Raw genomic sequence first — 26239 nt, 5'->3', positions numbered from 1 at the left:
GGGTATCGGGAAGCGGGCGCTGCTTTACGGCCGCGGCGCCTCCTTCTGGCTCGGCGCGGAGGCGAGCAGAGGGGGCCGCCATGCTGTACGGACGGCACACGGCCGTGTGCGGCGGATGGCGCCCGTGGGGGCGGCCATGTTGCGGTACGGCCAGCAGCGCGGCCGGCCCGCCGCCGCGTCCCCTCAGCTCGGGCTGCTCCCTGAGGAGCTTCGCGTGGTCCTCATTCCAGTTTTTCGCTGAGCTACCAAAAGGAGCCGTGGAAATTCACTCAGTCCGGACTAAAATCTAACAGTGCCTCATCTGTCTTGAATAGTATAGTTTAGGAAACTGCAGAGGGTAAGCAGATGGAATTTAGGTGGTATCAGATTTGCCTAGGAATGACAGGAATAGGAAGTTAGCAGAAGAACCACCACCTCCATTTGTATGAGGTGTCATATGTATAATGAGACCTTATTATCCTCATGTACTTAAGGCACGTTACTTTGTGCAGCTATGCAAGCAACTCTCTGAGTGACTACAGAAAATGTGGTCTCACACAGCTTTTACATGAAGCCCATACCACACCCAGTGAAAGTATATGGCTCCTATTTATTCTCTTGGCCCACGGCCTCAGAGCCAGACATTGGTGGTATGGCAGCAGAGGCTGAACGTTCCCACCCCTATTCTATTACATGTTGTTGCAGTGTGACAGCTGGCAGGCTGACAACATGGTGCCTGGCATGGAAGAGCATATGAAGCAAAGGGATGTTCACTGAATTCCTTCATTGGGGGAAAAAAACAGCAGCACCCACCGAATGTTTGTGGAGACCCGGCAGTGGATGTGAGCTCAGTGAGCGGTGTGTTCCACCAATGGCAACAGCAACATGGAAGACGAGCTACATTCCAGATGGCCTTGCACAGCTGTCACACCACGAAATGAGAGCTGATTTAGACACTCAGCTCAGCTAATGGTGGTGATTATGCTGAAATACTTTGTTTTGCAGTTGAGAATTTGCTCTATCAAAGAGCATTATTGTGCTCTTTGTATTGGTTGTCACTTCTATGGTGAATATCTTCAGCAGAGACACGCTCAGGTAAAATAAAGTCATGTCAGTTTGTAAATAATGTACTGAAGTCTTCTGAAGTACTGAGAAGTTTTAAAACCAAGCAGTCTAGAAACAAAAAAAAAAATGAAGATTGAGGTATGCATCTCTTAATGCTGCTGTATCGAGTAAAAGTAGATGAAGGTGTGTTACTAGGTCTTCAAAGACTGGAATAGCTGTTTTCTGTCAGCGGCTTTTGGATTTAACAGCTGTTGGCCTGGAAGACAGTATTGGTTTGCTTGGTCTTTTGCAGCTTTGGTGGGGTTTTTGTTTGTTTGTTTCACTGTAGTCTTCTAGCACTTACATTCATTATTAGCTGTGTAAGTGACATCTTATCTGAACTGAGCTCTATGACAATACCATTCAGTTGTAGAGTTGTGTTCACTGCTCTGAGCAGGAACAGTGAAAAACAGAGAGGTAGTACAGAAGAATCTCCTATAAGAAACTGTAAAATAAAATGCACCTTCTCTTCCCACATAATAATTTGAAAAGAACTTGGACAAAGTTCCTTTAATAGGAAAAAAAGAAATAGACAGTTAAAGCAATTAGCACTGTAGATATTTTTGCAATTCAAGCTGATAAAGCTTACAAAACTATGAGGTGTCGTATAGCCTTTCATTGTCTTATGGTCATATTCACTATCAAGCTACAGTGTAATTAATAGATTTCATGTTTTTTCCTATCTTAGCACTTCTTGCTCTGACCACGTACACTTTTAGTTACAAACTTAAATGTTTTATATACACAATTAGACAACCAGCTTCGAAGCTGAGATGTTTACTTCAGATCTTAGATATGTGCAAGAAACAGGTAGAAGCTTTGCTCAATCTGTTGGTAAGTAAGGTTAGAGCCAAACAAATGGTCGCCTTAGTCAACCAGTTGTCCAGACCAATTCAACTGGTGTATGAGAAAACAGCATACACTTTATGTAGTCACAGTGACCATGTCTGAGGTTGCCAAAGGCAAAGCTTTTAAGTACTGGGATCATGTTCTTAAAAAAAAAAAAAGTGAAAAATCCATAGCACAAGTACATACAGTAAAGCCAAGTATGACAAGCTACATGCCAAATAAAGATGTGGTCCTAAGGCAACTGTAATGCAAGGGATACCCTTCTATATGCACAGTAGGGTTCGTTTCCTAGTCCCCTAGTAAGATAGCATGAAAAACAAGGGACTCAGCAGTACTCAAGATGTCTAAAAATCCAGAACTGCAAGATCTATTACAAAAGCAGTGAAGTCTGAGTTTGGCTGCAGGTGCCTACTACAGCAAACAAATTTATCTTAGCACTTCAATTTACCTTATTAATTCCCATATTTATAGGCAAGGAGAATTGACAAAGTCAAGGGTTAAAAAAACTAAATATCTTACGTACTCCTGCCACTGATCCTTCATTATCACATTCAATAAAGTCAGAGCAAGTTCACTCAAAAATACGAAATACACATTTACTACTCAATAGGTATGGCTTGACATGTCATACCTAGGTTCCAGAAGCTTTCCCCCAAACTTCTTAGAACTTACCACATAAGTTAAATGAAGACTTTTATTACCATTTAAGTAGATGTATGAAAAACATCTAGACTTGGAATAAAGTCAAGGTCTTTATGACAGTAACTTGGTGGAGTCATGCCAGATGACTTGTTTTGGGGATCCATGGGGCAGCAGGGGAAACGAGTTTTAAAGCGAGACATTTTGCAACCAGTTACTGGGAAACAGCAGTGTTATACCTGGTCTGACTTCTACTCCATCATCAGTTTTTACTTGTAAATGAAGCAGTTAGCTGGACTGCTTTTAGAGCACTCTGGGTTCATCCTTAGATGTAGCAGTATCTTCCACTAGGTCCCTCACTGGAATCCTCAAGTAAAATACACCTACTGCTGGGACTACAGAAGCTCCTAAAAGTAGAAAGAAAACCGTAGATCTTTAGCTTTTACAAGTTCAGACTTTCATTTTAAACATGAAAAATGCTTTCTAGTATTTGATGTGAAGCTTGGATAAGAACTTCCATTGCTTTCCAGTTTCCAGGCCCCGAGATTGCTGAAGACTATTCATACACCTCCTTTAGCTGTAAGAAGTGTTTAATAAATGCCTCCCAGCGTTTGTATTCAGGTTTGATTTAGGATGTAAAGAGCATGCTTCAACTACAAACACTGGCTTTCTCAGCAGTGTTCTGAAAGGAAGAAAGAAGCTTGTAAGTTAAACTCATGTGAGAGGGAAGCTGTACAGGTTTGGACTCCATAAGAGTCACTTGTAGCTTAGGATATATTACACCTGAATGAATGCAGCATAACAATGTGAGCAAGTCCTCCAGTGACTGTTTTGAGGTTTAAGAATTTCAGCTAGCTACTACATCAGTAGCAAAACAGCTGTGTAACAAAACTACATGCTGACAGAACATGCATTCAAAGTAGTCCAAGTAAGCCATGTAGTGTTTCATTTCAATTTTAACAGAAAGCTCAAGAAAGCAGAAGTAGCTATGCAACTAAATCTTGAATTCACTTCAATTGAGGAAGCAGTGAAGAACCAAATAAACAAGTAATTCCATTTAAACTAGTTTACCCCCTGAATTACTGAAATCTGAAGACAGCTTCTTTATGGAGTATGAACATGCAGGTACAGCCCACACAGGGAATAACTAGCCTGATATTTTAAAAATAAAGACCACTAGCAAGATTAATACTAAAATGCATATTAACTTGTTTTATTGAGGCACAACAAGGCATTGTGAATAGCCCATACTTGAGGCAATCAATAGTGTAGTAAGCTGGACATTAATACAGTTTAGGGTAAGTGCAAACAATATACATTCACAGCTTTACTAGCAAGGCTACATCACAACTGATAAAGTGCCAAATTAGTGCTGATTCAGTACCCCAACTCCATGATTTCACCTTGCACAACAGGACCATCATTTCCCCCAATAATGGAACCACATCTTCTATAAAGTCAGTAGTAAGTGCAAAGCTAGTCCCATCCCCCCCTCCACCAAGGTGTTTGGAGCAGCTTTTTTGTAAACATTGCACTGTATTTTAGTCCTGATAAAGGAGGTATCCCGAAAAAGTAGAGTATTTCCAGCTACTTCCATAGATGGCTCCCCGATGCAGACGCAACCAGATCTGATCTCCCTGGAACAGCTGCAGGACTGCGTGGTTACTGGCTGTTTCATGATCAGGAGCCCCATCATTTGCATATGCTGACACTAGGACCTCTTCATTCTTCATGAGGTTCACATACAGGGGAACATTTACAGCCAGCTTCAGCATGTGGAAGATAAAGACATAAGTACCATTCACTGGACAATTGAATCTACCAAGCTGGATGTCAAATGTTTCTCCAAGGTTGTTCAGCAATAGATCAAACACAATTGGCTGGTCTAGAGTTCCAGGGGCCAAGTTTGATGTTCTAGCTGCAGAGAAGGCAACTCTCATCTGCTGCGGGAGGGGGTAGACGTGCACTGGTAGTATAGTGGCAGCTTGGCTTGTCACTGGCATATCAACAGGTGTGATGCTGCGAGAATCTCCCTGCCCAGAATCTCCGCTGTTAAAGGTTTCATTGTCTCGTTCTGGGCTGCTCACCTGAGAAGAATCACTCCACCCTGCTGTTAAAGATCATTAGCAACGATAAATAAGTATATAACAGAAGGGTACCTTAAACCCACAAGCATGTTCTTAAGCAGAAAATCTGTTTTGTAATACGTTTGTCTCAGCTATAGGAATTTGTTAAAGGACTCCAATGAGAAAAGAACTTTGAAGCTGTTTCACACTGCTTACACTTGCATTCAGCAAGATGGACCATAACTCAGCTATGAACAATGACTTCTCACACTTAAGTAGGAGAGGCAGTGGCTTGCAATAATTTTACCTGTAGCATGGTAACTTTTAGCTCTGCAAATGTTACCATACCTCATCATAAAACAGTATGTGTTGACTGAGTAGAAATAAAAAGCAAGTTCTGGAAGAACTCTGCAGAATCACTAAAAGACAAGTAATTATTTAGACACCTTGAAGCCCTGAAGCTGCACCTCATGTTACCTCAGTACTGTTCTTCTGGAGTTGTATTCTTGTCATGTCAAGACTTATCAACTTGTCATGCTAAGATATTACAAGTCTGAAAAACAAGGATTGCTTTTCAGCTTTCTGCATCCTACTGCCCAAAATAATGCTTATCTGTTCAAACATCCAAGTTAACAGGACCTGGTTTCAGTCTGGAATGAAAGCATTAACAGAACAGAAATTTAAAGCAGCTGCTATCAAGTTAAGCCATTGTTGCTTCTGCAGGAAATGAATACCTTAACACATCCAATAAGACTAAGGTATCAGCAGCAACTTCACTTAACACTAACAGGTACATCTGTCAACTTCACTCATCACCATCACATTTTGATTTTTTTCCCAAACCAGAATCCTGAGTCCCCCCCCTCAGACTGAGGTAAACTACTTTATCCCAAAACAGTTGCTATGATATGCAAGATTTCCCCTTTCTCTTCAAAGTAATCTACAGTGAAGATTCTACTCACTTTTTATCTATAGCACTAAGTCCAGGTGGAAAATTCTATATGCAGGATTAAATCATCTCAAAGCTTTTCAAAATGCATTCTATACAACACAAGCTTTGTATACCCAAGCATGGATTTCTTCACCAGTTCCATGCTGGAGTACAAAGTCAAAAGCTGTATCCACAAAACAACTATTTTCTGTTGAAAAGCACTCTTACAAAGTTTCTGGGATCTGACAGCTCAAAGAAGAGAGAACATACAACTAAGTGCCAAATGTAACAGTGGTGCCATTCTGCATGTATTTTAGTCAGTTTATTCAGAAAGTTCAATAAGGTATCACTATATCAAAACTCTGACATAGGAAAATTGAGAATGGTAAGACTAAGTCTGTTGCTACGCAATGCTGACTGCTGAAGAGTAGTACTTACACTTCCATTTAGCTTGGCTAATTAATACCAAGCTGTATCTATCTGATGACAGTGATGGTACACTAACTGTTCACACTAACATGCCACTTCAGCAAGCAGACACATCCCTGGGAATCTAATGTTGGCCTTACCTCTTGAATTTGCTCGAGGACCACTAGTTATTCCACCTCGTTTATAGCACTGCTGGTAATTAACATCCTAAAGAAAACAAGATAACTCTAAGCAAATCTGAAAACAAATGAGGCTATGAAATAAGTGTGCAATAAGTATACAAGTAATTCAGGCTCTGAACTATACGTCTCGATTCTGAACTCCATCTCTGTCAATTAACAGCCCTATTTATGGAACATTTACTTATACAGTAGCTTATATGAAGTTAAAAAGCTTTGTTGTACTTTACCTTAAATCTCAAGCCTATTCTGGGTCAGTATAGAAGAAATTTCATTTCAAAGCTGAATGCACACCCTTCCCCACCTCTAAACAGGAATTTTATTAAAAGAAAAAACCACTACAGACATGACCTGAAAGTTTACAGCTTAACCTGAACCTGAAGTGTTTAATTCACTTGCCTTCATCATAATTTGAACCACAAAGGATTAAGTCTACTTCAACACTCCACAGGAAACTGGCTCAGTAAGAACACATACTTGCATAGATTTGGACACATCTACTAGAAAAGTGAGTTTCATGCAGATAGTGAATGTTGTATATGATGTAGAGCTCCTCTTAAGATTATCTTTAGACTTCACTTTAAACCCCCTCCCAAACAACTTACTTCCATCTAGGGATCAGCACAGATTGGGCAGGTATGTTTCAGATTTTACTGAGATGACATATATAGCAAGAAATGTCTCTCCAAGTTCAAGTACTTTTGCAGAAAGGTAAGAGTACTCAAAGGCTGATAGAAAGAGGCATGACAAAACTTGTTTAAATGAGACACCTGAGACATAATGAAGACTTAATGCAGAGATGCATTAATTCAGTGCATTTTCCTTTCAAAACGAATCAGGTGTCTTCAAAAGACAGCCTAGTGACTTCTAGAGGGTAGTTGTTCCTTTAGCCACCCCAACAGTAGTAATCTAGTCTTCTAACACCAAGAGAAGACTTCAGCAGTATGATGTTAAGTGTCAAATTAAGACCTTAAGTACCTCTTCCCACTTCTGAAAGCCAGCAGTACAAGCCAGTCATTTAGATATTGATAAGTTTGCATCCTTCTACTTCTCTCCCCCTTATTTTTAGTTTGGCAGCTTAAGTTCCAAAGTAATGAACAGGAAGCATGGCACAGCAGGAAACAGAACTGCAGAACTCTACAAAACTCACAGCAGGGACAACATACCACACCTTCACAGATCAGGGAATTTTCCTCCTTGCCTCCCACTCCCAGAGAAAGCTTAAGGATCGCTTGTCCCTAAAGTATGCTAGTTTAATACCTGAAACATGCTTCATTGGACATGTTTCAAGACCTCCTAAAGCTACCCTGAGCAGAAATTTACCTCAAGACCATCTACTCACCTTGAACAGGTCAAAAAACACTGATAAAGATATACTTAAACCTGCTGGAAATGCTTAACTTTACAAGTTTCATCCTTCACACTTTTCTGAATAGTGAAGCTTCCTTTTTTTTTCCTATCACCTGAAGTTTGACAACAGAATATCCTCAAACCGATCTTCCCTAATCCAGCTATGCTCTACTACCACTACAGAACATCAAACTTGTCATCCTTGGTTATGATCTACTGCAGGTCTTCAGGTGTATCAATCCTTGAGAAACCCGCCCTCACTCAAATCAAAGCGTCCAAGTGTCAATTTCCCTAAGGCTGGTTCCTACTAGGATTTCCTGCTACCCCTCAAATACTCAAGAATGAGGACATCTACTCCTCTAATCACAATCCAGATATTTTTAATTAATTGCTCTAGCCATGAGCAAATGCGAAGCCTGCTTAGATTGACATAAAATGAGGCTATTCAAGAACTCATAGGCATTACAGAGGTACCCAGTACTAACTTGAAAACCATGGCAAGATGGACTTATAGACATTTCTTACTCACCATCAGATTATATTTCAGAGATCCAATTCTAACTAAAATCAACCAGCCCCAAATATGAGCTTTCTTCCCCTTTCAACTGCTTTCTACTGTCCCAAAAGAGTTTGTCTAAAAAACAAACCTGACCTCTAGCTTGAAAGGAATAGTTTACCTGTTAGGACAGTGAAAAGCTACAATATTAGAAGACTCCCCTATATTTCTCAAGAAGGCTACTGAAAACCAAGTCAGTACTTACTCTCTGGGAATATGGCATTCCAGCATAATCTCTAGCAGGGAACTGCAGCTGGCCATAGGTGCCATTAGTTATTGAAGGTGACCCTCTGTAAGCATCAAAACCTGCTCAAAGAGTGATTGTTCATTATTAACCATTTAATTTACACTACAAGTCCAGAAAACTACAACTCCCTTTAAGCAATTAGCATATGTATCAAGTCACGCAGTTACACCTCTGCTCCTCATTTCAGAAATCAGAGCATCACAACAGCAATAAGTCTTAACTGCTGGCAAGTTGAAACTTTTTTTTTTTAAAACATGCTCCTTCAAGTTAGGAAGAAGCCTCAGCCCATTAACCGAAACAATGTGTATTTCAGACTAAGCATGCTTCCACATCAAAGTGAAGAGGCTGCCACTACCAGAAACTTTGATAAGCAAGCAGAAACTTATCATGACACTCCAGCTAGCAGCAGCACTGTATAGACCAAACAATCCTTCTCTTAAAATCCTTCAGTTTCTTATAAATCCAGAAGAGTTCTCTATTACTGGAACCTCTTCCCTTATCCCAGTTTCTGCTTGCAATATAAAAAGCCAGCAATGTTGAACAAGTAGTATCAGTAGCATCTGAAAAGAAAATACTGGCCTAAAATGTTAGCAAGGAACAGAGGCCAGGAGAAAAAAAGAAAGGGAGGGAAGAAATTTAGAAGACTAGATGGTAGTTTACTAATTGCTGAACACTCATTTTCATAATTCAACTATGATATTGCTCTCTGCCAGTACACATGACACCCAAAGTATAGGAACTACAAATAGCCTCAGAATTTAAGCAAATTCATTCTACAGACAGACCCTAATTTCTGCATTGTTAAAATACTGTGATGTTTCACATAGAACCTAAATTAAATGCATTAAAACAATGTTCTAGTATGTAACAAGATTTTTAAGGCAGTAGTAAACAAAGACATACCTTTGTATCCACCAGGGGAACGATAAGAATTGGCCAGAGACCTTCCACCTCGAGCAGATCCTCTGACAGACCCACGACTGTTAAGGTAAGGCTGAGGGGGTCTGGGAATAACATTTGTCTGTGCTGGATAAAAGGCAAGGCTACCATTGCTAACAGAAACAGCTCCATCAGGTTGATAATTCACTGCTTAAAACAAAAGACAGGTGAAAAACTTCTATAGGTGCAATAGCTTAACACATGTAGAAGCGAGAGCAGCATTAGGAAGTTAACCTAGATTAAGCTGTTCAGTGTATCCTGCTCCTGTCCTTTCTTTACTCTAAATAAAGTTCCTTCTCTTTATTGGGTAGAGAATAATACTTGTTTTATGAAGTCTGTTGTAGAGATAGCCCAGGCTGTCAGCATAAGCCTCAAGTATTCAAGAACTTCAGTTCTGCCCTGTTAAAGTTTGCTAGCGGCATCAAGAAAATAACCAGGTTAGAATAAAAACTATTAACACTCAACTGAAAATTTTCACTTAGTCTATATTGTCCTACTAGCAGAAAGTCCTCAGTGTTCTGTGATTAACTAGATCACGCCACAGTGGTGACATCATTTAGTATGATGAAACAAACTCATCTCATCTAGGTAGCAGTAAGACAACTGTAGAGAGCTGCAACTACAGCTGGGTTCTGTCTCTTGAGGAGGCACTTGTACACATGCTATTAAGCAGTTTCATCTCAAGCAACAGGTATTGTGAGTGAAAAGCATTCTTGATTACAACATGGCTAAATGGTTAGCCTTAAATACAGATCCTGCAACCATGAATGGGTTCCATAAATCTATGCTCTAAATCAATCCAAAAACAGATTAAAATGGGTCCAAGTAGAGCATGTCTAATCTTTCTGAAGCTCCTGCAGAGCCACTGCACAAAAATAATCAAATATGGTGTTTCACCAGAAAGCTGTGCAGATGGCTACTGATCACCTCCTGTAGTCTGTGATGAGACGGAGCATTTGAGCTAAAGAAGGTTTCCTAACTGCTGTACTTACTGTTCTTTGGAGTTCTTAACCTTAGAATGTCTCACTGACTTCACACACTATCAGCCTCAAACAATTCCTGTGAACAGTCTGCTGGCAGAAAAAAAACTCAGTGACCTTGAGTCACTGATTAGGTAACTTTAAATCCAGGTTCCTATGTGTCATCTCTCACCCTGGAAACTTTCAGGCAAATCTAGTGCCTCATTTCATTGCAAATCCTTAGAGTCAGCTCCATATATTCATCTGGTATCAGCACCTGAATGTCAAGCGGATCAGTTTTGTTCAATAAAGGCAGCTCAGGACTCTGCTTATCAGAAGTACTGTCAACTAAATTACAGCTGATATAACCCTGATGTTAACAGTTGCTACATAAGAACCTCAGTGGTTAAGAATTCCACTGACTTGAACCGAATATACTCACAGTACATTAACAAATAAATATATATATGAAGTAGCTTTACCCAAGGAGCTTTTATAACCTGAGGAATTTTAAGGACTGCTTGAAATGAAGACAAGTACAGTTCTCACCTGAAGATAGAGATTCTTGTGAAAGAGAGGACTGTTCTGCAACATGAGAAGATTGCAGCTGGCTCTGAGGAGGAGTCTGCGTACTTGCTGTAGAGAAACTCTGGTTATACCCCGCTGAATATGAAGAATCCTCTTTAACTTCCTGGTCTTTACGTGGAGGCAAAGGTGCGTTCACTTTGAATACCTGTAACAGTTCAAGTGCATGCTTAACACTACTAGCTGAAGTCTCTGCCTAATGCTACCATTCTGCTACACTAACTGTAGTTTAAATCACAGTGCCTTAATCAGTTCCTAGTATACCAATCACTTCATAGAAAGAATTGAGATCACAGCATTGGTGTTCCAACTCATCCTTTTAACTCACAGTAAGCTTGCTGAATGTAGTCTTGCATACTTGGCAATTTGCCAAAAGTAGCAGCTTGACTGAGCACAGCTACCTCATTTCAGCAGCAGCTACTATAGAGTAAGCTAGTTTGCTTCCAGTTGAAATGTTACAACAATGAAGTCTTCAGATGTGTGTGGCACTCTGGTAGCACAAAGACAAAAGCAGCGTAGACCATTTCAGTGATTTGTTTTCCTTTCCAGTTGAACTCCAGGTCATTGTCCAGCCATGCTAAAAGGCTAAAGAATGAACTATCAAATCTAGTCAAGAATTCCAGTTGCCCTAAAGCATATCCACTTGTGAGGAAGTGGTTCTGCTACTGCTGTAGTAGTTTTCTTTCTAAAAGAAAAGCGAGGATGTCATACAGCCAAGTTGTCAACACCCACATCCTAGAGTACTTGTATAGCACGCAGTCTTTTATCAGTGAGGGTCTCAAGTGGAATTCTAATGGAGTTACACTACAGACAGTATATGCCTTTAAGCCCCCATGAGCACAATGGCAGCAATAAGGTGTTCAGATGTTTAAGGGTATGTAATCAACTGAGGCTTTATTTTTATCTCATTACTGCATCACCTTGCTAAGGAAGTATCTGAATCCTGGCTATCTGCTGGAATCCGATAGCTATTTCCCCTGTTAATGGCAATAGAAGCATGACAGGAAGAATGCACTGCCAAGTTCAAGACTACCACCACCACAAGAGGAATTGAGGTCTTAGCAACTTTGTGAACCAGAAGAGCTAAGAAGTCTTGCATACTTAATATCTCAAGACACCACAGCATTAATTTAAGTGAACATTCAGCAGCAACATTGTGCATTACAAAGCATTCTGAACACAGATCTTGGGCTCAGATATCATTAAAACAGCTAAGACCAAGATTCCATATTTGTTTTGTAACACTTATCTTACAGGACCAGTCTCCCAATAAGACTGGTTCTTCAATCATAGCATGCTGATTTTTTTTAAACTTAAATGAATATCATTACATAGTAGCTTAGTTTTAATAAATCCAGTTTAAAACAACCTCCCCACCACCACTTGTGGTATAATTACATTAATATTCTGTACATGTAAGGAAGGTTCAACTGGAATCATTTCTACTAATACAGAAAGCCAAGAAAGAAATATTATGATAGTGATTTACTATAGAACAAACTAAGATGTAAGGTGTTTCAGCTGTACCTAAAGTTCTTGTGCTTTGAAAAGCTATTAACTACTACTCCCCACACTATTTCTACTACATAACTGTCCAACAAGTTGTAGAACTGCACAAGTACATTTGTTGGAATGGAAAATGCTGTTGGAAAGTCTCAGGTGATCACTTCCTAAGCTTGCTTTTGAGCAAGAATGTCAAAAGTTACTATCATCTTCTGAAAAACAGACCGGAGGATGAGACAAGCCTAAGTACAGAGAAGGAAGCATTAACCCCTAAATAGAGACCCTTCCTCTAGGTCCCTCAGAGGGCTTACGTCCCAAACTGCTGCACAGTAGCAGTATTAGCAATGTTTGTGACATTAGTAATGAGATGCTATTTTTCAGGTCATACATTTGCAACAAGTACTGCTCAATCTGTGGACTACTCCAGATATCTCATTACGGATGGACAGGGAGATAGTTTGATCTTTATGAAGGACATGTTTTCCATTATTCCAGTGGATCAAGTTTCACCCTGCTAATGCAGACAGTTTAAAAAGCAGCAAGGCAGATTTAAGCTTCAGAAAGCTTCATTGTACCAATAAGGATTCCATCTCTACCCTCCACTGTCTTTGACATTCATGCATAAGAACAGTGTAAATACAATCAACTCAACCTTGGAGAGTCGGTAGAAGTCGGCCAATTTAATATCTGACTTCTTAGTTACTTGAGGATACTAAGATACTCCAGTCATTGAGGAAACAGTTCTAATCTGGATTTTTAGCATGAAAGCGTCAAAATGATCTATCAAGATCAATCTTACATCAAGGGGAGGCCAGCTTCCCCATATTAGGATTAAGTTATGAGCGTGCTTCTCAATCATTAGTATACATACTTACAGTCTGCATAGCTTGAAAGGGAGCTGCTGTTATTGTGACAGAACTGCTACTTGCTGGAGGAGACTGAAAGCTTTGCCCTTGTGGTACTGGTGTAATGGAGGTGCTTGAAGTTGGCAATGGTGACTGTGGCTCACTTGGGAGAGGAACAGTTGCCTGAGGGAAAGAATATAAATGTAACAAGAGGTCACTTGATAGTTATCAGGCAGTAACAGAAGCAGTTAAATTGTTCTAAAGCCTAGACTGACAGAAGTCAGCAGTTTCTACAGGATGACATTTGGACATAGTAAAGCTACAAAATAGCTTTTGCTTACAATTTCAACTCTTGCTGTGCATCCTCAGCAATCAGTATTTCTATTGCACTCTCTGCTGATGAAGTGAAATGTGCCTATGAGCTACTATACATACCACTCATTGTATGAATTTCACAATAAAGAGGCTTAGGTACTTTTATCCACCACTAAGGAAACATGGGATGCTCTCCATTCAGTTTGTTGGAAGATGATTCTCTGATTGGAATTAAAAACAACTTATCCTTTCCAAAGGAACTCAGGTTTGTCTCTTTCTCCCTCCAACTTAATTATAGTTCAGATTAGAAACAGCGCTGAGTTTTCCAAAGTACTAACCAATATTAAAACTCATCTGTGCAGAGAGGCAAAAAGAAGCATTTAGAATACCAATATACTCCACAGATCAGAAATCAAAAGGAATAAGTCATAATCTATACATATCTGACTTCTATTACCCTTTTCAATAACATTTCTAAACTGTTTGCAATAGCTCACCTGGGCAATTTCAATCTTTTTAGGTATCAGTGGCTCAGAAATATGCGGATTCGTCTGATACAGTGGCTGGGAAGTATACTTCTCAGTCTCTTGAGACAGTGATGCTGATGCCTGGAGGAAGCCATACATTGACACGCTATTATTACAAGTACAACAGAAGGCAAACAGTTCTGCTAGAAGTATGCAATACCAGTGCATAAGTTGAAAACAGGTGGATTTTGAAAGACCAGGATAAACAATAAGTCTGAAGTGCACAAAATGGTTACCTTAACCAAAAGTTGTAAGTAATTAGCTTTAAGGACTCAGACAATGTATTTTGTACAACTAGCCCTGCAAAGTCAGGTAATTCCAAAAACTTTGCTTTAAGCAATTGCAACAACTTAAAAGTGGCATCAGCATCAAATGGAAATACATCTAATAGAGTTAAGCATCTAATAGATTTTTGCCTAACAAGGCCTCAGAGAAACAAACGCTGGCAGGCAGTCTTAAATAGAGAATGCACAGTTCTTACAAACTCACACCTGCAATACTAAGTTTAAGAATTGCTTATACTTAGATACACAGCCTAAAGACTACCAAGTCTCATTCTTACCACATCATCACAGGTGCAAACAGAACCGCATTTCCATAACAGAAGTGTATACTCTTACTATGGAGTATATTTCCCAGTTGTGCTGAGACCAAATGAATCTTACTACTGCTTTATAGTCCTCTTGCTTCTCATGGACCATCTCATTAATGAGGCCATAACACTTCAAAGTTCTTGTGCCTAGCCTATCTCCAGTCACGTAAATCCTGATCACAAACACTACATTGGCAAAAACAGAACATTCTCCTAAAAAAATTAGATGTTTGGCATAGTACAAGTTCTCTTGATTCACATTAAATGAAGATGTTTAAGTATAAGAAATTTTATTGCATTGTAAAAAGACAGTGTCAAGAACCAGGCTAAAACCACTGATTCAAGAAATAGAAGACAAAGAATAAGTCTTGATGGGCATGTTATAGTTATACAGTATATTGAGGAATGCAGTAAATGCTATGTATACTGTATACTGATAGCACGTACATTAGCAGAAAAATTTCATTATAATCTACATACACAGAGTCCAATGTGAAACTTAACTGCATTTCCAGTCACAGAAATACAGATCTAAGACAGTCATCAGCATAAACTGAAACTATTTCTTCAGCTTTTAATATTTAAGGAATGCTAGCTGAAGATTTAATTGCATATAAATACAGGTAAGTCAGCAAATTTAGGTCTTATCTCGATACCAGTCAGTCAGATGCCAAGCATTTCTTCCATTACTGCATGAGGGAACATCTGCTTTCAGCTTACAGTCTGCTATTGCATGACAACATCCACCCTAAATTTATGGATCTTCCACAGTCGGAAAGGGTTTTGCATTGAACAAAACAGAACTCTGCAAGAATATGCACTACACTTTCCAGCCAGCATTTCTCTCCATACCTTCCCCATTTCAAGGGACAGACTGTTCACTTCACATTCATGTGCTATTAGGAAGACTTCTCTAATGATCTTTACATAATCCATGATACACTACTTCTGTCACCTGCACTCTGACACTGTACAATTAAATATAGTTTATTGAGGAGAGGTCCCACTGCAGCTTTCTGCTAAGGCTGGCCATCACAGATCCCAAATGCCAGTGAACACCAGAGAACATTACCTGTGCTGTCTGTGGTGTTACCAAGTCCTCAGTTTCAGAGCCAGAAAGTGTCTGATCAGCAGATGCTAGGGAAGTATTAGAACCATGCAGCGTCATAGATGATTCAGTAGCCTTGCAAGAACAGAAAATACAGGATTTTGGAAGATTACCTTGAGTACTTGATTGTCCCTGAAACTCATTCTAAGCATTTACAAGTAAATCTCAATGATGCAGGACTTGAAGTACTCTGACCAGTAAGTCAAAGCTTTTTTTATTAAGAGTTTTTATTAGTGGTAAGTAAACCTATTTAAAAGCCAAAGTAGTTAAGACATGCAAGCACATTAAGTGAACTTAAGGTTCACCTAACAGTGGTGGAAGTTGCATCTTTGGCATAAGTAAGAATCTCAAAGATGAAGACATTCATGATCTAGAAATGCAGTATTTTCTCCTGCACACCATTAGCTATGACTTGAAACTATGAGTTAAACATTTGAACCATTTGAGCATGCCTTCAACATATTTTACTTCAGTAAAATTAACATTTGTTTCTGCATTTGCTTTACGATAAGCACAAGAGCAGCCAGCGTTGACAGATTTTCTTTCAAACTACTAAACCAAGTTTATATTATACTGGTTACAAGGCCAATGTTATATTGTTTCTCGGCTACTGCTTTGCCTCTTCAAGACGGCCCTAGCATCAACTTACTCGCAGGGGTTGTTGAAGAAAATCACTTTGACTTGGCAGTTTCTGTTCTTTTGAAGCTGTAAAAGAACATGAGTTAAGCAGCATTTTTTTAAATTCAGAACATTCGGTATATGAAAATGCACTATTTTTAGAGTATGCACTGTAAATATTTAGACTTGCATCACTAAACTACACCCATTTGAAAGCCTCAGCTTTTTTTTTTTTAAAGAAAGCAGGTATCCAGTGATCAAAATATCTCTACTAAAGTAGAGATAATCACTTTCCAAATAAAAACCAAGACCAATTAAGTATTTAACAAACTGGGTAATTAATGTTTTATAGCCTAAGAACCACCTAAATTATTTCTTATGGCCAATTATATCAAACTTGTTTTGTAAGTATAACTAGTCAACTGCTCTTGATCCTGAGCTCATTCATGGTCTGTATCTGTATGCCACATCTAGTAGCTATATACTACATCTAGACGAAATCTGGTATATTGACAGCATGCCCACTCTGCAGCTGGATTTAGATGAATGTACAAGTTAGTGATTATACAAGCATTCCAGTTCTATGCAAACAGAAGTTTAACCCACAGTTTAAAAAGTTAAATGGTTTGAGCTGCTCTGACAGACATTAGTATTCTTCACTAGGAAGGAAACTGTCTTCCCCACTAGGTGTATTGATAGCCAAGCAAACCCTGCTGGTTTTTGCCAAAGCTTATACAGGTTATGCTTACAGCACTACCTACCTACAGGGCTACTTGCTGGAGTAACTGAAGGTGGTTGAGATGAACCAATGGCACTTGGTGAAGCTTTATCAAAATCCAGAATGGATTCCTTTTAAAAAAAGATCATTAGTTGGTAGAAAACTAGATTCTGCATACAAATGAAACATTCAATTGACAAGTTGCTGTTAACTAAGTAGAGCTAGATCCATTCATTCAACACAAACATGCATGGTCAGCACGGCATTTTTCCTAACCTAGTATGCATTGGATCTGCTACAGCAGCAGAGCAAAAAAAACATACTTGCATGAAGTTATAAGTCCCTTGTATCTGAGTCATCAAATCCTGAAGCTTTTCCCTTCTCAGTACTGGATCTTTTGGAAGAGTTGAAGTAGAGCAAAATTCTGCAGCTGGCTGATGTACAGGTTTAGGCACCTACAAAGGAAAAAAAAGATGACATTTAACATTGAAAACGAGGCAAGGTGCATAATCCAATATACTTCCAGAGTAAGCTATAAATACTGGATACCACAGGTCAAGAAATTCTGTTTCTGATGTTTTCTGGTTCACATTCCCACTTCAGAAAAAAAAAAGAGGAATCAGCTTACTGTTGTCATAACTAGTTAAGCCATAGAATTCACTTGATTTGGTTTCTTACAACCATATACATTCAAGTTGAGGGCCAGAATAATCTTAAAATCAGAATTGCATCACTCAAGATTTAACATACTTTCTTCCAGCAGAACACAAACCAGTAAGTACAGATCTTCTACTGGGATGGCATTTTCAGACATTCTGAAGAAACTACCCTTAAGAGATGTACTGAAGCAAGCAGGTTATTCATGATCAGACTTCTTTACTTTCAGAGCCATATACTCTCAATGTAACAGCTCCAGCATTAAGAACTTTATAATACTCTGAAGATCAGCATGAAAAAAATATACTTGCATCCCCCACCTAACTTTCTGTAGCTCAACAACAACTTCTACAGAGCCTTATTAATCCTTGTTTCCGATGGTCTCCTACTTGTTCTTCCAAATTGGTTTTCACTTTGCTTTGAAAAACAGGAATGTTTTATCAAAATACAGAACACTTTCATACTGTGCCAACATTTGTCTTTCCAGCAGATTACTACTTCAGTACTCTGTAAAAGGGCATAATTAATTATTTACATTAAGTCATTAGAAAAATACATGGCAGAAGAGTACACATTACATTTAATTGCCATACTAGATTCAAAAGAAATTGAAGTGTCATCAACTACATCAAGTCCAGATACATCTCTTCAACAACTATGAAACTAATCACTGCGTTTGCAGAAGTTTCAATAACACGCACAAAGAAGCCTACAGGGTTCAGCGAGCTTCACAAAGCACAATTCATGTACATGCAACACTGCATTAACACTGCATGAGTCTATTTTAGTACATGGCCCACATGATAGCTACTTCTTGAGCTGTGAGAAGTTCTATTTTACTCTAGAGTAAGAGTAGTACCTTTGTACTATCCACCATCTTAATTAGAAATTCAGATGCACAAGCAATAGCTTTTACTACTGACTGTATGCAAGTTTTTACTGTTTTTGTTTCGAATTACACAAACCTATTAAGGATATAATACAAAAGTTACAGATGAATAAAATTAAATCTGGGCAAGTTATCAGTTAAGTAGGAGTCACAGTCGCCTCCTCCATCCCTGCTATCCATCTCTTACAAACACTTCATCTTGAAACATGTTACCCTCTTCCTCCTCAATAAAATTCACCAAGACAAGTACACTAATTATACATTTCTACATATTTGCAAACAGGTGACAGGTTTTTTTTTTTTGCCTTTAAGTCACCTAAACAGGTAAATCTGGCAGTGTCTGAAGCTAAGTAGGTAACAATCAGTCTTAAGTTCAACTTCCATATTAAACAAGTAAACACTGCCTCAAAACATGGAAGCTGAGAAGACTGCATTGTTTCACTTATGGTTGTTAAAGACTATAAACTCCTGCATGCTTCTGCAATCTGTTAGTCTTCTACTTCACCCAACGCTTTGAGATCATGCTTGATCCTTGTGGGTTCCTTCCAACTAGGAATATACTATGGCACTACAGTTCTCAACAGTATGCTGGCTGCATTGTTTCCTTTGACTAGAAGAGCATCCACTCAGGGATAGATATCTGATAGAGCTTTAAGGTAGAAAAGGAGCAGAGGCTCTCCATTCTGTAGAATTTATTTTCAAGTGCCTGAATGTAATGAAATCCACCAAACAGAGGTAGACATATGGAAGCTTCCCAACACAGATTTGCTCTTTGATTAGTGTTTCAGCTTACATGTTCAAAACTATAATTATTTAAAAAGGTAAATGCCACACAGAGCATGTATGGAAAAAGCAATGGAGTTTATCAGGCTTTGCATCTTGATAAAAGATGCTTTGAAAAGGAAGTACTCTACTTAAAACAATGTTTTAAGCTGAGAGGGTTTTCAAGTTACACATTTATGAAGAATAATGGTTGAATAGACCTACATATCAGCTCACTCAGCCCACCTTCTTAAGTATTGCACCTTAGAGTATGAACATTAAGTTAATAAGCATACGTCAAAGTCTCAAAACCTAGCAGTTTATGAGAAAATTTCAGAGCTCAAACATGCATTTCATGGAATAAGAAAAGGTTAGATGTCAGCTCCAGAACAGAAGTTACACAAGCCTTTTATCTACCACACACAAGGTCATTTTTATAGGTTCTCCCAGGAAAATAAGTGGATTTCACATGGCATTGCCTCCCCTTGCTTTTCTTATAAGTTTCACTAGCCAAGAAGTTTAAAATATTTTAATTATGTTCTTTATATGCAGCTTAAGTAAAGCTAAGCATTCATTTTTATAAAATGAGTTATAAAAAGCTAGCTAGGTTGATAGCACACTACTTAATCATTTAGTGTACTTTTGATATAACAATTTGCCAACAGCAACTATGCAAAAAGCCAGCTGGTGTTTTCTTTATGGCCTGCCACATAAAGCAAAGTTCAGGAGCAAACAGGCTTCATTTACTAAATCAGCAAGCCAACATAAGCACTACCTCATTTAATTTGGTGGACTTGCACAGCTGCACATTACTCATGAGAACTCCTTGGCAGCTGGAGTTTCCCCAGCTGACCAGAGTCCCTCCTTTTCCTCAGCACAAAGTTTTGCCTACTACTTAAGCCACTCATCTTATGCAAAAGAAGATACCCATCATATCAGAAAGAATCTTGCTTTTTGCTGACGCCAGAAATTCCAAAGCATCTCAAAATGCTTGAGACTGTTCCACTAGTTCAAATAAACTCCATTACATTAATACTGTGCATAGCTGGGTGTACAACACCTATTCATGCTCAGTTATAGTGTGAAAGAACAGAGTTCTGTACCTACACCATCACCAGACGTGATTCTACTCAGCTTAAGAGTAGAAGATCAAGCTGAAACACCTCACCCATTTGGTGACCCAGTGCTGCATGTTACCTACTCTTTTCATCTCATGTTCAACCTTCTGTTTGCGCTCCCGCCTCTAGAAACAAGAATAACCATTTTTCAGTTTTGCCAGGCTTAGTGATGAGACTAAATTTAACCATTTGCTGTGAACAATATGAAGTAAATTGATTTCTGCTTTCTTGCAGAAAGGTAATAGTGCTGACAGTAACTCGTAGGGGAGAATTGAGCAGTTTCTCTTCATCAAGTCTTACTTAATGGTGTAACTGGACTCCGCTTTGCCTACAACCCTATCCATCTCTAACGTAAGAGATTGTTGCTACCTGAGCACAAGTAAGAAAAAGCTAACTTAACATAAGCCTGGCAGTCTGCTCAGCTATCAGCCCTACAGTGGGTTTCATTTTACATTTCTAAAACAATTCCATTGTTAGAATCTCCAGGGCAGCAGTATAGCTTTGCATTCATCTGGAAATACATATTTAAGCCTCTGTACGGTTAGTATTGCTTGAACTAGATGTTAGTTCTTTTGAATCAGCTATTTTAATCAAAAGCCTAAAAAATTACTGAAGTGCTATTTGTATGCAGTCACAGAAAGTATTTGATCCCCAGATGAGTCATACCTGCTTTGTACTGATAACAGTGGACAGAGCCAATAGCTGGGGATGAGCTAAGTTAATTCTTCTGTCTTACACATAAAGCAGTTAATCAAGGTTCAAACACAGCAATGCTGTGTTGACGTGAAAAGCCAAGCACACCATCTTGCTATTCAAACGCAAAGCTTAACTAACAGAATTGAATTACTTCACCTAAGAAAGAATGAAATGGGAATCTACACAGGTCTACAAGCTACACCTTATAAAGCCTCTGCTAATAATGAAGCTTTAGTCCAATACACTAATGTCAAAAGTTCATGACAGGTAATACTACATATGCCAACTCACTTCTTTGGGTTCCATATCAAACTTCTTTGGCCCCATCTGCTCCTTTGGCCCAACACTTGCAGCTCCCCAGGACTTCGGAGGATTCTGTAACTGCTGTGATGACACTTGCTGTTGCCTCTCAGCTGTTTCCCAAGCCTCTCGAGTTTCCTGCTTCTTTTGCTCTGGCTCCTCCCTAACATGTGCAGCCCAAGCCTTCACAGGCTTCTGCTTCTTCTCCTCTGGCTCTTCCCTAACATGCACTTCCCATGATTTCACAGGTTCTTGCTTCTTTTGTTCTGGTTCCTCCCTAGTTTGGGTTACCCAAGGTTTTGGAGACTCCTGCTTTTGCTCTGGTTCTTCCTTAGCTTTTGTTACCCAAGGTTTTGGGGACTCTTGTTTTTTCTGTTCCTGATCTTCCCTAATCTTTGCTACCCATGGCTTAGGAGATTCCTGTTTCTTCTGATCCTGCTCTTCCCTAACCTTTGCTATCCAAGGTTTGGAGGACTCCTGTTCCTCTCGAACACGTGCCACCCAGGCCTTTGGAGCTTCTTGCTTCTTCTGTTCTTCTTCAACACGGGTCTCCCAAGGCTTTGTAGGCTCACGCTTCTGTTCCTCTTCTTTAACATGAGCTTCCCAATGCTTTGGTGAATCTGGCCTTTTTGTTTCCTGCTGCCTAACACGAGATTCCCAAGGCTTTAAGGTCTCTTTTTTCTGCTTCTGTTCCTGCTCTTCAATATCAACAAGCATTTCCCAGGATTTTGGAGGTTCTTGTTTTCTAGCACATTCAGCTTCCCAAGACTTGGGCTCTTCTGGCTTCTTCTTGACAGAGTATTCTGCTTCAGGCAAATAACGCCTGTTGAGAAACTATATAGACCAAAGAAACTTAATGGCTCCAAGAAAACATTTTGCTACTACAGTTCAGGTCAGTTAAGTTAGGTCATCCAGCTACTCAAAGCTTGGCTAGAAGCAGAACCTAAGCAGTTTAAACACTAGCCATAGAAACCACGTGGCCAGTTATGGCTTTATTCTACAACACTGCAGATTAGTACTTTTTTTTTTTTGGTGTGCCACAGAAGTATGAAAACGATCCTGAACAGCACAAATGAAACATAGTTAAGCTGAGTGAATCTATGATCCTTATCCTCAAGGCTAACTGAAGTTCTCAGGCAGTAACAATATCAAGTTCAGTTGTGCCTTTCATAAAAGGTAGCTCTCCTAAACATCCAGAAGACTGTAGTATCTATTAGCCATTCTATTAAGTGTTGCACCACCATCTCCTCCCAAAATGTTTGACCTTAGTAGCACGCAGTAATCAAGTATAACTGATTCTTAAATGAAGTTTAAATACTAAAGTCATCAGTTTCTGATTTAATACAGTTGGACTTCAACCCCATTCTGTGAATATTATCAGTATTCTGTCAGTTTTCAACTAAGATATCCTAAAGATGTCCTGAGTTACTACTCTGTCATAAACAGGAAGTCAATATCTGAAGTGAAGGATTACAAGGCATCCTGGCTATGACTTTTCTGACATACCAGAAAAAGTTTAGAATCTGAACATTACCAGATGGTACAAAGCTTTGTTCTGGACTATTTCCTCTAGTGAGCTATCCAGGAAACAGGGATTCAGCATTTTAAGAACCACTATTTGCACTTCTTAAAAAAAACACTCATTCCCTTCATTTTGAACCAAATCTAATAGCTTTCTTGCTATTGCCAGTTGAAGCTTGAGTATTTAACTCAAGAGTTAGAAGGGCTACTGAAGTAAATCTTTACATCTTTATGCACACATGGTTGCCTTGGGATCCTCACTCTTCTGAGAAATTAGAGTAAGATTTGCATCATTCTTAATGCTATCAATACTAAGTCCTCTGCTTGGCTTTTAGGGGAAGCTGTAGTACATGCTATTTTCTCCTCTATACTGTAGCACACAAAAATAAGCATTTTCGCTCTAGACTGATGTCTTATTTTATTCAGAAAAGAAACAGAGCATTAAAGTACTGTATTGCTTTATGTTATCCTTCCCCATTTACCCCTTAGAGGAGCCACAAATGTGGAGTCAGAAATAAGCAGCTAAGTCTTCCGTAATGGTTCCTACATAAGGAAGCATCTAAGCTGTTATTCAGACTTTTTGAAATTTGAAGGGCTGCAGAAATGTAGTAATAGTTCTGATCAATCACAATACTAAAGGAAAGCAATTAACAGTGGAGCATCATCTTACCTCCTGTGGCTGTATTTCAGACTTCATAAGCTCCACAAGGGATTCTAGAGAAAGGATGTTAATTTGTTTCAACTGATCAAATGCAGAGAGGCAAACTAAACAACAGCAAGTCTTTAATTCTATTTGAATAGTAATACCAATGGCTAAACTTGATGCTATGAAATCTCATCTCAGTCTAAATATCTCATGTTGAATGTTATCTTCCACTTTCTGATCACATTTTAACACTTGCAGAAATTACCAAGAGCCATAAAGTTTTTGGTAAAAGTAATATTATGTTTCTCACACAGAGGTATGCTCAAGATGTAAACACAACCTATTACTATCGATTAGGGATTTTTCCCCGCTCCCCCAGAACAGGGCTGCAAGCCCTTCAGGTTCGGTTTTAGTTACTGAATTGAAAGCAAGCTATAGGATTAGATTTAGCATCAAGCTATGCAAAGTCAATGCTTAGTTCAGGCTTATCCCAATATTATAATACAGAAATAGCACTCTGAAATATTCTACCTGTTTCTTTAATAGGTTCGCCTTTTGACATCTGTCTTGTCCTCTCAGATTTTCTATGTACTTCTTCCAATTCTTTTACTGGCACAGTGGTGCGAGGAGTTGGAATACTTTCAAAGTAACCAGAGTCTAGAAGTTTAGATAACAAGTCCTTCATGTGTTTATCTGAAGAGTAAAAAAAGTTTATGAAGTTAAAATACGCAAATTCAAAATCAAGGAGTATTTAGATTGTAGACCAAGACTCTACCCATATACAAATTGCAACTTCTCCAGTTACTTACACATCTTGCCAAATTACATAACTATTTTTTAAAGGAAATATATCTGTCAGACCACTTAACCTAGTAGAAAATATCTTTACAATCTGAAGGTAAGACTGTAGCTTGTGTTTAGGTACTTAAGGTGATTATTAGCAACATTAGATCATGTCACCTCCAACAAGCCTAGAAAAGGATTTGTTTCACATCCATAAACTCAACAGTGTTGGTACTAACAGCATGTTGTGCTGGTTGTAGCAGAGGTAAAGCTATAATGCAGTCACTATGTAACTACCCTATAGACCCTAGACCCTCCTCCCAGCAGTAAGATCATACTGCAAGAGGAAAAAAAGAACTGCAAAAAAGAAAAAGGAGAAAAGCACTTGCTCAAGATTGTTCAAGGGCTTTTGAAATTAAAAGGACAAACAAAAGAATATGCGGAGTCCCACAGATTCTGGTGCCTGATAAAGTGAGTATGTTTTCAGTAGGTCAGAGTGAAACTGCACTGTGGATGATCAGAGCTCCTGCCTAGTTTCATTAATGACTGTTGTTCCTTAATGTCATATCTTGAGCAGCATTCAGCCAAGACATCAGTATATTCAACTAAGCATTACGGTCAATAGAGTTCCACACTTAACCCATTTACACAGCTATCCAAAAAGCTGCCCCCACTACCATTCTGTAAATTCATGCAGTTACTATTGAGTTGCTATCATCAATATTCCTCAGAACAACCTAGACTCATGCTGAAGATACAGGACATCAGTATAAGACAATGGTTTCTTTATCCAGGGAAAGATTACTGCACTGTTACTGATCTGTACTTAAAAAACAAACTAAATAGCACTTACTCGGAGAACCAAGTTGCACACAGCACTTGAATATACATGAAGACAAGTAAATCAAGTACTTCCATTTGTTTTAGATATTAAAATAGCACACAAGCTTTAGATCTCATTTATTTCCTCCAGATGAAGCACTTACATGTTGTTCCAACCACAGGTTTTTCACTGCCTTCTAGAAGGTCCCAAAAGTAAAGAGATGATTGTTCCATTTGATCTTCAACACTAGAAAAAAAGACCATTTTACCAGGTAGAAATGTAGCCAAAAATCAAGTCTTACATTATCCCTGATATCCTTCATTGTAAAATACTAACCTTTAGCCCTCTGGAATAAGGCTGAAAACAGTAAATCCTCAACACCCAATACATGCACTAGAAAAGATAAATCTTAATATTTGTGCATGATTCAGTCTAGCAAATAAATTATCTAGTTTGTAACCAAGACAAATTGGAAAGCCTAGCATTATCCCACAAGGTAACATGGCTGGACTTCATTCTGAGCCAGGAATCCCAGTCAGGGAAACCATTATCTTCTAATCAGCCTATCATCTCATTTATTGGCTGCCTCTGTGCATGTGTCCATCACCAGCTCATCATTCTGCTCAGTGAAGCATTTGGTCATAGGCCCATAGTTCTCCTCCTCCTCTATCTGGCCCCCAAATGATGTTAAAGGGCATCAACATGAAGCTTACTGTCAAAGGAAAGGGTAATGATTTTGTGGAATAAATAACAATGAGAATTGAGATAGAACTATTTCTCCCCACCAAGATGAAATACTAATATATTTTCAGTAAGTAACTTTAGAAGTTAACATTTAAGAGCAAAGATTAGCCTAGTTTAGCATGTGTGATAAATGATCAAGAATTTCAGGATGTCACTTCTCACAATAAATTAATTACTTCTCCACAAAGTGTTTCAGATTACCATCTAACAGGTTTTTCCATGTTTATGCACAGTTCACTGCAGTTTTAAGGCAGAGTGAAGC

At 38.9% G+C, this 26239-nt stretch overlaps 1 protein-coding gene across 19 annotated transcripts in view; it reads right to left on the bottom strand.

The window, feature by feature from the left end:
- Nucleotides 1–3763: 3763 nt before the first annotated feature.
- Nucleotides 3764–26239, bottom strand: part of CAPRIN2 (caprin family member 2) — a 31963-nt gene continuing 9487 nt past the window's right edge. For 6 of the 19 annotated variants that reach the window (XM_046901307.1, XM_046901305.1, XM_046901304.1 and 3 more), the window contains exons 6-19: nt 25397–25479; nt 24159–24320; nt 23652–23695; nt 17362–17493; nt 17082–17169; nt 16352–16407; nt 15667–15777; nt 13973–14083; nt 13191–13343; nt 10777–10960; nt 9233–9415; nt 8288–8388; nt 6138–6204; nt 3764–4681 (exon numbers count right to left, since the gene is read on the bottom strand). In XM_046901307.1, the coding sequence (XP_046757263.1) occupies nt 4113–4681; nt 6138–6204; nt 8288–8388; nt 9233–9415; nt 10777–10960; nt 13191–13343; nt 13973–14083; nt 15667–15777; nt 16352–16407; nt 17082–17169; nt 17362–17493; nt 23652–23695; nt 24159–24320; nt 25397–25479 (2044 nt within the window). In that variant the 3' untranslated portion in view covers nt 3764–4112. Of the gene's footprint in view, nt 4682–6137; nt 6205–8287; nt 8389–9232; nt 9419–10776; nt 10961–13190; nt 13344–13972; nt 14084–15666; nt 15778–16351; nt 16408–17081; nt 17170–17361; nt 17494–21451; nt 22295–23651; nt 23696–24158; nt 24321–25396; nt 25480–26239 lie in introns of all 19 variants that reach the window. The other 13 variants (XM_025141431.3, XM_046901282.1, XM_046901295.1 and 10 more) reach the window with 3 other exon arrangements.

Source organism: Gallus gallus, chromosome 1 (assembly GCF_016699485.2).
Source record: "Gallus gallus isolate bGalGal1 chromosome 1, bGalGal1.mat.broiler.GRCg7b, whole genome shotgun sequence".
Classification (NCBI taxonomy): Eukaryota; Metazoa; Chordata; class Aves; order Galliformes; family Phasianidae; genus Gallus; species Gallus gallus.
This window is presented reverse-complemented; position numbering and strand designations above follow the sequence as displayed.